At 35.5% G+C, this 13,239-nt stretch overlaps 1 protein-coding gene across 1 annotated transcript; it reads left to right on the top strand.

Moving 5' to 3' along the window:
- Positions 1-939: 939 nt before the first annotated feature.
- LOC146160370 (E3 ubiquitin-protein ligase SIAH1A-like) lies at positions 940-12,063 on the top strand. The gene is made up of 5 exons (XM_083383548.1): positions 940-1,151; positions 2,342-2,558; positions 8,518-8,727; positions 10,030-10,223; positions 10,569-12,063. Exons 1-5 carry the CDS (start codon positions 1,105-1,107, stop codon positions 10,753-10,755), a joined length of 855 nt encoding a protein of 284 aa, XP_083239674.1. The 5' UTR covers positions 940-1,104; the 3' UTR covers positions 10,756-12,063.
- Positions 12,064-13,239: the final 1,176 nt, after the last annotated feature.

The raw sequence follows: 13,239 nt of genomic DNA on the forward strand, positions 1-13,239 counted from the left end.
TCTGATGATGGCTTGTTTGTTATAAATTAGTTGGGGAGTAAGGGTGTCGCAGACTAGATCGGGACACAATCCCCAATGTAGCTGCTAAGGATAGGAATGACTTTACTTTCTCGAACAAGACGTTTATTGGACAGAACGATAATTAGTATACGGCAAATAACCATGCACACCAAGTGCTCGCATAAGGCTACAGCTTGTCTCTAACCAACGAGATTGCAAACCGTGCTCAAAATGCGTCCAATTCTCTCGGTATCCACCCAACGAATGACGATGCGACACAACGCAATCCAAAACCGAAATCGCACACAAAGATATCACGCAGCGCCGAGAAAACCGAGGCTGCGAAATTCACACAATGTCCTATTCCCGAGGGGAAACCGTGGCGACGGGTAGCCGAGGGAAAACGGTGGCGACGGGTAGCCGACCGGATGGCAGTTTCGCGACCTAACGCATTAGGTCCGCACAAAGCCGCTACAATAATTAAATTTGTGACAAAGGGTTTAAACTGGCAAAATACGATATTGATATTCTTAACAAATTGAGATAATTTTCCGGTCTTCAGGATGTCTAAATAAATCAGAATCGAACAAAACTTTTACATGTTCCTTTTTGTAAAGCTTAGTTTGTCAAAAAACAAAGAAATTGGAAGTTTTAAAAATTTATATATTGATAGGAGCATTACAGCGTTATAAATACTAATAGTGTTTTTTCATATTTGAATGCAATTTAAACACAAAAATAGCTGAAGTAAATTTAAACACAAAACCGCTGAACGATAAAATTTTGTGAACGACACTCTATATGTGGGTTAAAGTCAGAAGGCCATAATGCTATTTTTTATGTTAAGGTGGTATAGAATTGAAACATTTACTTTACCAAGTTACTTACCTGGACAATGCCTGGAATTTAGTATATGTATATTTTGTTTCATACAGATAAGATTTGTAGATCAAAATGGTAATTTTTGCCTTTGGGAGGTAATAAGGGAATTATGAATTACTGAAACTGGTCATTCCTACTATGTGATGTTATAACAATTAATATCTGGTTAAACCACCAGTAATGTGCCCTGTTTAATGGGTCTACAACTAGCAAGAATTAGAAATGAGCAGACAGAATTCGCAGGCAGGAAGCATCAACAATGATACCAGGTAATTTATTTATAATTTCTATCAGTCATAGAATAAACTCTGGGTAAAAACGCCATTTTATATTTAAAAAATCTATCTAAATAATTATGTCACCTACTTTTTAATTCATTAAAACATTGAGTAATAAATTTTATGTGACTGAAGACTGGTCTAAACTAAATAAATAGTACATAAGCCTGTTACAACCCCACCTTGTTAAATTAGGTAATATCTACTAATCTACTTTATAGGGTTAACCCATTAGTTCTAGGTTGTGTGATTTTAATAGTGTGATTTAAGCACAACTAAACTGCCCATCAAAGTTATATTGAATTAGAGTTTGTTAGCATTAATAATACGGTCGATACACACTAAGATTAGGGATGTTTAACATCTCGTAGAATCTCAGGGGATTCTAGAACTTTAGGTTTTGAATCTAAAATAACGAATTCAGAATATCAAATCCTAGTAGATTTTTTTTAATTATTTAATCTCGATTTTGTTTGGCAGGGGGCTTAATCTTAATGGCCCACAGTCACAGCAATAAATCACAAAAACAATTCGCTAACATGTGTATTTTGTAATAAAAAAATTATCTCCCATATGTTTAACATTCCTAACAACTGTCGTTTAAAGCAGTTGTAAACTGTAATACATGTCCAGATTGTTGCCAAAACTTATTTTTTGCCAATATAGTGAGCACAATGCAACACTACACTCTTTTCATTCTATCCTGTTTTTTAAAACATTCTTGCATGTCAGTTTTATCTTTTGACTAATGTGATCTGTTATGCAGTCAAATAATGTACTGCAAAAATAACAACATTACTGTTGCCATAACTAATACTTGACATTTATGCTGTGCATAACCTAGCTGGATATTGGCCTAAAGTTGAACGTAAGTAACCCTGTAGCGCATTTTGTCCAAGTCCAACACGTTTTACGAGGGATTGTTAGTTTTTTAGCTAAATTGCGAAGTCCGCACCTGGCATTACCTGTTAGTCGCTCCCCCCAATAACACTACCTGAAATAAATGGCAGAATTGGATACAAATCCCACTTGGATTCAAAGCAAAGTTTTCTTTGCAAGTTACCTTAAATTATTGCTGGTTGAGCCCAGGGTACAAACAAAAAGGTTTTGTGTTATAATAAAATGTATATATACATTTTTGTGTTAAAAAACAATTGAATTAAAAATACTCTATTTTTCAGACAACTCGATGTAACATCAGCTTCAATCAGTCTTGCATCATCTGGAAGTGATTTAGCTAGCTTGTTCGAGTGTCCAGTATGCTTTGATTATGTTCTTCCTCCTATTTTGCAATGTCAAAGTGGTCATCTTGTGTGCAGTAACTGTCGACCCAAATTAACATGTTGCCCAACATGTCGAGGCTCATTGGGAAACATTCGAAACTTGGGAATGGAAAAGGTATTAACTACAATTAATTTAGTTTTCTTCTTTGAAAGTAAAATTACTGACACTGTAACATGTTAAATATGTTTTTTATGTGATACTTTAATTCCAGTATTGCATACGACGTTAGCCAGAAACTTAAAAAATTACCGCCAAATTTCTTTTTTTCATTTTAATCATAGTTGATTTTACATCTTATGTGTACTAAATTATAAAACCCCTGTAATTTTGTTTATGCATAGTTAATCTCATATATTTTTCAGACCATTAATATGCAACAGGGACATTTTCAGAAATCCAGGGTCCAATTTTTTTAACTTATATCCCTATTTTCTGTCTGAAGTTAAGGAATTTTGACGACATAAAATAGTGACAGTTAGGCTGGCAGAATCTTGCCAGCCTTCTGGTGACAAGCGTTTTTGCCCTAAATTCTTCGGTTTTTGTTCCGCCCCTAAACTTAAATGATGTGTTTGCCTAAGGAATGTATGAACCTTGCCATGTTTTGGCGATAAACAAGGCTAATAATAATTAAATTATACAACAAAACGTTAAAAAAAAATTTTGTGACAGTAGGTCATTAACAAATACATAAGTGGCATGCCTTAGAATATCCTAAGGGGGTCCAAAAAACTGTTGTGTGTTTGCAATTTCACTTTGATGAGTATAACGTTTTTGTTATACTGGCAGTGTACTCTTCGCAATAATCACAATACCAGTTATATAGACAGGGTTGTTCCTAAGAAAAAAATTACACTCGCCAGCATGGCGAGCGGCTATCAATCAGCACTCGCCCAGACGAAATAACACTCGCCAAATTTGTTGGCAAGCTGTCTGCAAATAACCGCCCTAGCGCGGTCATTTCTTGGGTTATCGTTAACCTGTCTTGCAGTTTCTATATGTAAACATTAGTTTTTTAAAAGTCTGATCGTTTATTTCCATGCATGGATGAACAAATTAATGACCCATAAAGCAGTTTATGCTTCAAACAATGTTTTTAGCCGAGATATTTTTTACGGTCTTTAGTGAAAAAAGTAACACTGACAATTTAGTAGCCACGGCCTGCCTGTTTTCCATTGTTTTTTAAATGCTCGCGCTCTTTTTTTCGTATTCTGGTTTTTCTGTGCTTGAAGGACGTTTTACCGCAGGTTGCTTCGCGCCACAAACAAAACGCCACATTTCGCCTAACACTATAGTTACTGGTTGAACAGCAAATAATCACAAAATAATTATAAATTAACTAAACCATTCTTTTGCACAGTTAACAACCATATGCCAGAGGTTCTGTGCTGTGCGACGTGGGTCGTTTCAATTTTCCGAGGGCATCCGCAATGGTTTAGATTCGTATCTAAACACAATTTCCATAGCCCATATAAAATATTTACAGACAGTTATTTCTTAAGCTTTGGCTTGGTTGACCGCTATGAACTTAAGAGATCGCAACAACATGCTTACGTAGACTTATTGCTGATTCTCAGCTGTAGTTGCACAAGTAGGCGATATTTTAAAATACTGTAGTGTTCAGTAGGCCATTTCGGACCCTCAAAACATTTAAAAAAAAAACTGCTTACAAATAATATAAGACATTTGCATTCGAACTTATTGTTACCAAAAACTGCAGCAATTGCTTATAGTTTTCTTATACAAACAATTTAATAAATACAGAAAAGTAAAATTCTTATCGCTGGGTACATCGCAGGTTTAGTAAACTTTTCCAAAGGCGTCAACAACTGGGTTAAACATTTAAAAATTAACAACGTTTAAGTTAAACAAGAAACCTCATAACTATTTACCACTGCAGCAATAACGTCTTTGATTGTTTGCCGGTAAACGATTTTTTAAAACGGGACAATGAGTCTTTATTACGATCATACAACGGGACAAAGAATCTTTATTAAGAGCTTCAAACGTGACTCCGATTAACCTTATTATGTGTGTAATGTTCAATGTATTTGCTCCTTAGTGTTTAACGAAATAACCGTCGCTAAGTAATATTTCGGTAAGAAGTGGTGCTTAACGCAAGTTAAAAATTTATCGCCGAAGCCACTCGCCAGTCGGCGAGTGGGTGTCAATCAGCACTCGCCCGGAGCGATCATTGGCGAGTAGGCGACTGGGCGAGTGGGCGAGTGCTTAAGCCCAACCCTGATAGACAAAATATATAGATGACTTTGGCAGGGAGGATCCAGGGATCACCAGGCCACCACCCCCTAAACTATATTTTCACCTAAATTAACTACATAAATGCAAAATTTCTTGGCGAAACTGTTATCCATTTTGGTTGTGTTATTGTCTGTGTCAAGCAAATCTCAGCCAAAACGAATAACAGCTTATCTATATAACAGTGTAAAAGTAAGTAATGTTTGTGTGCATTGCGCTTCCACAGTTGTACTTTCTTACCCTCCAATGGAAGTGCAATTCGCCCTGGGCACGTGCTGATGACACCCGCTTGCCCGACTGCAAATGCACTTTAACATGATGTTAGTAGCGTATTTTGTGTAAGGCCAGCACATTTTGCAACCGCATTTAAGGAAACTGCTCTGCACCTGGGTTACACATTAGTCATTGCCCTTTAGATGAAGCTTTTATGCAGGTAATTGGTCCCCTGAAAAAGCTGATGCTATACTACATGGCTACATTTGATGCAAACACTAAATGTTTAACCAAGCGACAGGCCTTTATCAAAACTTGCCATACACGTATGTGCAATGAGTCTCCCATCCACCACTGGTAAAACAAAGGGATTATAAACGATATAAACAAGAGAATTGGATTTAAATGTGAGAATCAGATATTCTACAGAAAGTCTCAAGTCTCTAATTACCACTCTTCAGCTAGGTTGGTATTGTTGGCAATACGATACTGGAGGGGTTTCTCAATTTTAGTTGCCAAGTTTGGGCATTAAAACATAGAAAAAAATTAGATTTAAATGTTTCAATTACATATTTTTTGCTTGTTTGAGCATAATAATGACATAATTTGGTATCCCATTTGACTGTAATAATCCAAACAGGGTGGTAATTATGTTACGATTATTTTCTGAAAAATTTTTTTTTTCAAATTTTGCCGAAAAAATTCCTTTTTTGATTTTAACATACAAAGAATACATTGATTTCAAAAACGCATTGTTGTAGGGTCATTCTATACTATACTTAAGGCATTTCCAATACCTGATTCCGATACTCGAAAATTTGATCAAAAAATATTGTGATCTGATCAATACCATATGATGTCACTACTATGCTCAAACAAGCAAACTAGATAAAGTTGAAACGTTCACAGGTGTTTTTTCTAGGTTGTTAAGCTAATTTTTGCTTTAGCTTTAGAAAGTTTAGTAACCACTAGGGATGCTCAAAGTAGAATATAGAATCCTTGAATCCCATCTGGATTCGAATCCAATTCTGCCATTTATTTCGGGTAATTGGAACCGATATAATTTAATGTTTTACCGCGGATTGTTGCGCCTAATTGCACAAACGCGTGTTGTAAGTTGGCCTGTCGCCGCGGCGACCAATTTATAGTGCTTGCTTTAAATGTAACCTCGTAGTGCAGTGTCAGCGTTTTTTCGGGCGACCAATTACCGCGTCTCGCGATAACGTTCGTCTAATAATTAAGTGCCAATCAAGCGTTATTGGGCGAGCGGCTAACGTGTAATGTCAGGTGTGGAGTTTGCAATTTCCCTAAATGCGTTAAGTTGCAAAAGTAACATAGCGTTGCAATACGTGCTGGCCATCCACAAAATGCGCTATGGGGTTACTTCAGGTCAACTTTAGGCCAATATTCAGGGAAGTTATGCAGTTATGCACAACGTAATTGTCAAGAATTCGCTATGTCAATAATAACTTTGTATTCTTTGCAGTACATCATTTGATAATGTACACATGTTAGAAAATTGTTTGGGCGATTTATTGCTGTGATTGTGGGCCCTGTAGGGTAGATTAAGATTAATCCCTTCCCCAAACAAAATCGAGGTTAAATAATTTAATAAAAATATACTAGGGTTCGCTATTCTGGATTCGTTATTCTAGATTCGAAACCTATTATTCTAGAATACCTTGGGATTCTACTTTGAACATCCCTAGTACCATCATTCTTATGTCGGTAAGACCCTTCCTTTTTTTGATAATTGTGGAACACAATCATTAAAAAAGACAAACATCTTTGACAATGACAATTTTTTTTATTTTGGTCCAACTTAAAGATACATATAAATCAAAAACAGCTCCTCTGGTAAAGATACATATTCACATATTCATCTGAAGTAAATCGAAGTAAGAGCTGAGCCACAAATAAACAAACACAATAAACCAGTCATCATCAAACTACAGCCCATGCATTTTATTTAATGTAGATATAATACAGTTGAAAAAACTATAGAATACAGTTAACTAAATTTTATTGAAATTTTACATTGAACTGCAATTTCATAAAACTTCATTCAGTTTTTTTGTTATATTTTATGTCTGTAAATTTCTTGTTCTTTTTAAATTTCCGAAACTTAGTTGTTGTTTTTTTTTGTTTGCTGGGGATATTTTTTTATTTTTTTGTTTAAATGCCCTTTATAGATTTACAAGGGATTTTGTATTCAAACGAATCTACCAAAACTAAAAATAAGCCTAATAAAAAAATAAAAGTTGTCAAAATCTCTTTGCTTGCAGATACACTTTAACATATAGGTCAAACATACAATATGTAGCCATTATGCAATAACCCCAAGAAAGACTCTTCATTTACTGGTGTGTTCTAAAGCAACTTTTTGTAAAGTAACTATGTACGAAATTTAAGTAATTTGTTTAAATTAATTATATTATGCAAAATCAAAATAATAAACTTTCATTTTTTGGTAGTTGAGTATAAAACATAACTGATCAATGTCAGACACACAATTACAGTTAATAATTCTTACATAAATTCAAGACATAGAACTTAACTTTAAACTAAAAAAATAACTACCTTTCACTTACTGTTGTGACATCTACTTTTTTATGCCACAAAGGATTTGCACAAAGAAAAAAAATATATTTGCTTATTCTCATAAATGTTGTGTGAATAATTATTTTTTTTAAATGGTACATTTTGCGTCATCTTTATTTAAAACAGAGGGTCCCAAACGGGGGTACTTGTAGTCCTTGGGGGTACGAGATTGAACATCAAGGTGTGCAGAGATCCTTGGGCCACAGAGCAGCTTTTCAAACATATTTCACAGTACAGTTTTATTTTGGAATTGTAAATGACATATGCCATTACAGTCTTTGAATTAAAAAAAAGTCAGTTATCTACAAACATTTGTTGTTATTTAGTAAGAAACCTTATTGTCTTTTAACAATGTGCTTTTTTAACTGCACCTTCAAACTTCCAAGAGAATGAGAAATGAATATGAATTTACTTGCTGTCAGCAATCAACAACCAAGCACAAAGTTAGGAAGAAAATGCACAGATAAAGTCATTCAATATACTATTCCTGTAAATCTGCTACAAACTGTCCACTATTTACCTCTAGAACTAGAGTGTAAAATACAGTATTTGAGTGCATAGAAATTGGTTGTGCCTTCGGAGGTATTGACTGAACAATTTACGAAACAAGTACAGACATGAAGTCTAGAATACAAAAAATCAAATATGATATCTTAATTTTCCTTGAGTAAAATCGACTGTCGTTTGAGCGAATTTCATTAATGAAGCCACAACAAATATCTCACTGAGAAGTGACAAACAAAATAATAATTGATGTTTAATTTCTTTTTGCGGTTTGTGTGCCAAATACCAGTAATGTTTAATAGAGGTACAAAAGCAATGTAATTTAGCAATATATATCTGAAAAATTCCACAATAATTTTTTGAGGGTACGAACAATGCTCTCACCTGACACAGGGCTACGAGCAGCAAAAAAGGTTGGGAACCCCTGAATTTTAGAAAATGATACATTTCATGAATTAGCTTTAATTCAAATATGACCATATATATATATTCAACTTTTTAGGTAGCAATGACTGTGGACTTCCCTTGCAAATATGCATCATCTGGTTGCAATGTCACTTTAAGGTTTGTGCAGAAACCAGAACATGAAGAAACATGTGAATACAGGCCCTACTCTTGTCCATGCCCAGGGGCATCTTGCAAGTGGCAGGGCTCACTTGACCAAGTGATGCCTCATCTAATGACCGCACATAAATCAATAACGAACTTGCAGGTATTTTCATTAAGAATATATAGTGTAAACATTTTACAGCATTTAAATCAGTGCTCTTCAACCTTCGTCCCATATTTGAACTCAAGTCTGGTCTCTAAAAAGCAATTTTTTTTTGGTCTCCAGTCTGGTCTTTTTTTATATCTGTCAGGATGCCGGACCTTTCTCAGCATTTAAAACTAAGTCAGGGTCAATCGAAACAATAAAATACTTACTGGCTTATAGGTGCTGAACTTTTAAAATTCTAATCCTTTTCTGTACAAAATGCTTATTAGTAATCTCCAACAAAACGTAACTGTACTTGGGTAACCAGGACCGAAAGATTTTGGAAGTGTTACGTCACACAAAATATTGTGTTTTACAGCATATAGTTAGAAAAACAGGATAACAGTTCTGTCTATTTTTGGATCGGTTATTTTTGAAAATACGTATAAAATGTGGTAACTGGCGTCATGCCCAGTTTGTAAAAAGGTTGCAGACCAGATAATTTACTTCGGTATATTTTGCAATTATTTTAAGTAAACCTAAACTGCGCAACTGGCGGCGTATCTTTATTATAGTGTTTCAGAAGTAAAAATTGTTTCAGAAGTGCCCTGCCAAAAAATCAAAGGTGACCTAAAACGCTCTGCACACTCACGTGCCTATGCTTACTGTAAACCTATTATCAGTAGTTTACCCTAGCCTTATATATTTAAACCAGTATATACATAGGTTTACAGGGGTAAGGGGGAAGTGTCCACCTAGAAATTAGGAAAGTGGAAAAGTTTTTGTCGTCTTTTGGCAAATTTCCTGCTTGTTGCCTCTTGCTCCACAGTATTTGCAAGTTTTAACTAGACCATGATATGCCACATAGCATTCATTGCCATCCTTGGTAAATTTAATTTTGATTGGATTGACTTTCCTATCGGCCTTTAACACAGCAAAGATTATTTTACTAGAATATAAGCTCGTTTTGCCTTGGCTTACTGTATACCTTTTGTCAGTTTTTATTATCAGGGTGCAGTTGACTAGATTTACCTTACAGTCTTTTGCTGGGTTCCAAAACAATAAAAATCTATTTAATCTAGCTTAATAGCTTTGATCCAGTATATACACAGGTGCAGTGTACTGTACAGTTTACCCGGTTATGCTTTGATTGTTAAATAGCACTGATTTAGCTCAATGTTGTTTATATATTTTCAATATGTTCTTGTCTAGAATAACCAAATTCAACAGCTCCTTTCACATTTTGTAATGAGGAATATTTTTCTGTGTTTTTCTTGTGGCGAAAAAATGGAAAACACACTAAAAATAGATATGATGCAGGGGGAAGACATTGTTTTTCTTGCCACCGACATTAACCTTCCAGGAGCTGTCGATTGGGTGATGATGCAATCTTGCTTTGGTAACCATTTTATGCTGGTGCTTGAAAAGCAGGAGAAGCTAGATGGACTTCAGCAGTTTTTTGCCATTGTCCAGCTCATTGGTTCACGCAAGCAAGCAGAAAACTTTGCATACAGGTAAAACATTGTAATACTTGCCACCTCATCAGAAAAACATGTGTTTTAGACTTCTTTCTTCATTAATATGTGAACGTCGTTAATTTTCTCAAGTCTAAATAAAGATTTATTTGTTATGTTCCTATTCTTGTTAAAACTATTTAAATGGATTATACACTGCTCTAACTCCTTTTAGCATAAAATTTGGTTTTGTTTTACTTTAAATTATTGTTATTTTCACATTAATGTTATTATTACTTTCAACTTAGTTTCCTTTCTGTTTTTGTCTCATACAAACTGTTTTTCACCACCAATGCTATGTAAAATTTCGATCAACAACTTATCTGCATCCCCAATGGGCGGCAGGTTGGAGTTAAATGGACCGAAGCGACGTTTGACGTGGGAAGCTACTCCGCGTTCAATCCACGAAGGTGTTTCGTCGGCTATCATGAATAGTGACTGCCTCGTGTTCGATTCTGCCATCGCCCACATGTTTGCAGACAATGGCAACCTGGGTATTAATGTCACCGTTTCAATGTGCAACTGCTCGTGATGCGAGTAACATGTAAGCACGATATCAATCAGACAAACACCATTGCGACGTCGTTTGACAAAAGCCACATCGACACCAGTGATATGTTTAATATGCACTGACTCCAAACAATGCATACGACTCGCGTATATGCCTGGAGTTGACATAACCATTCGATTCAATTTTGAATCCAAAGCGATAACATTGTTTTCCAACAAAACTTCTGCCTTTAAAAGACAAAAAAACGATATTCGTCTGCCAAAGATGCGTTTTAATTCTGTATTAAAACTACCAATTCACAGTTGACCCATGAATACTAGATATAGTTCTTGTTAGGGTTTGGTGATGTGAATCAGATTTGAAGATTATGATGAATTATTTTAAGTTTTAATTCGATATATATTTGTCACAAGATGTTATATTCTGCTTAATATACAAACATTTTTGGATAACTGTGATTTCAGCTCATAATGGCCTTTTAGTGCTTTTATTTGAACTTAACTATAGGTTGAGGTGTAGGGTGGATTTGGAACTAAAATTTGCACTTGCGAGTCGGACATGTGTCTATTTATTGTTACGCCGTGCGCAACTAACGAAAGCTATTTCAAGAAACATTGAGAAATGCGTGGTTATGATTAAACAAATCAGTAGATGAATAACTTTTCACAAGTCGATCAGCCCCAACGACCACAGACTTTAAGTCAGGTGCTGCTCAGAGTACCTTGCATTCCATACTGTCGAGCACCTGCCGTCTTTCTTCACCAACAACATATCACAATTGTTTCAAGCAATCTTCACTGATAACAGCATCGCAAAGGAAGTTTCTTTCGCCTAGGCGAAGATGACAAGCATCTTTACTGGATTTCTTGTTTCATCCGCTCAAAAAATAATGTTGTATGAGCTTGGTATACCGCTTCTATTTCGAACAATCCTGTTTATAAAGCACATATATGTCAAAAATAGTTTGCCGCCTCCGGCGCAAGTGAAAGGGCGTACGTGGCCCAACTGTATTTTTTTCCTATTTTAACTAAGCAATTTTAAATTTGTTAGTGCTCCGCGCAAATCTATCGATATTGCTACCGCTATATGTCCTTACCGATTTTTATAAAATTGTTTTAGCCCAAAGGCGTCGTACGTCAAAACGAAATTCCAATATCCGCGCCTGGCCCCACCGTTACTTTTAGCTGCAAAACTGTCCTCTTAAATCCTGCGTAATCAACGTGACCCGATTCGCCGTTGATCTCCCGCGCCGGGAACCCGCTTGATCCCGTTGGGGTCCAGAGTTGGTTCTATTTTGTTAATTCAACCAAATAAACGCATATTTTCTCGCCTCGCCTGAACTTTAGGCTCGCATTTAATTGAATATTTAGCACAAGTTTTACCGACGACAAGAGCTCTCTTCTATACTTTTTTGCCTAATAACATGTTACGACGTAATTTTGATACGTATTTTTAAAAGAATGTTATGCTCTTCTTCAAACAATACCTAGATCCACCCAGCAAATGCTGGTTTTGTTAGGGGGTCCACAGTTTTTAGCCAAACCAAAGGGCCCATTCGACTGATCAGGAAGGTCGACATTTATCTTGCAAAGGTCAAGGTGATTTCTATTATTCACATATCCAGTGCAACATTAATTTGTAATATCATAATAAATGCTGTTGATTTCTAGAAAACATCTAGCACTTGTTTTAACATTGCCTATAATTGTCTCCAAAATGGGGTCGCAATGTAAATTCTGATTACACCTTATTAAAATTGGTGTCGCTTATTCAAAAGATTGTAGACCACTGGATTAAGATAACGTGTCTGTGAGCAGTTTTGAAAGTTCTGATATACTTTTTGAAATTTCAGTGCTGGTTATACATGTGATTGCCTAATTTTGTCACTGAGTACGGCTTAACTGGCCAAGCTAGTTTATTGTTGATCTTTTATGATTAAGGCTTTAAACAACTCCTTGACTGATTATTATAGTCTGAAAAAGTAACAAAAAAATGTAATCGTAAAAATGGCATGTCCCAAAAGAAGAGAAAGTACCACAAAAATTATTGGAATTTTGGATTTACATATCTTATTGAGAATGGTCTTTAAGTTCATCAGTGTGTCTTGTGCGTGGAAACATTTTTAAACAGTACCATGAAACCGGCTCCTTTAAAAAGGCACCTAGCAAATTCTCATCCAATTATGATGAGCAAAAACTGGCGTTTTTTAGTCAAAACTGTCCAGTCTGAAATGAAAAAAATAGACCAAACTGGAATGTTTTGACAACAACTCGTTGCCAAAAGCAAGGGAACCCGTTGCATTGATTATACCTGATGTAATTTGTTACTTTCCTTTTTCTAATAGATGAGAACTATTTTATATAATGGGGGGTAAATCTGATATTCATCTTTGTTAAAGGGGGAAAACATACAAAAAAGGTTAAGAACCCCTGGTCTAGTTCGACAGTTCGAAAAAAGGAGGTCACACTAGATTGCGAGGCCACTCATTGTGTCATCCACAGAGGA

Source organism: Ascidiella aspersa, chromosome 3, assembly GCF_963924565.1.
Source record: "Ascidiella aspersa chromosome 3, kaAscAspe10.2, whole genome shotgun sequence".
In the NCBI taxonomy this organism is placed as follows: Eukaryota; Metazoa; Chordata; class Ascidiacea; order Phlebobranchia; family Ascidiidae; genus Ascidiella; species Ascidiella aspersa.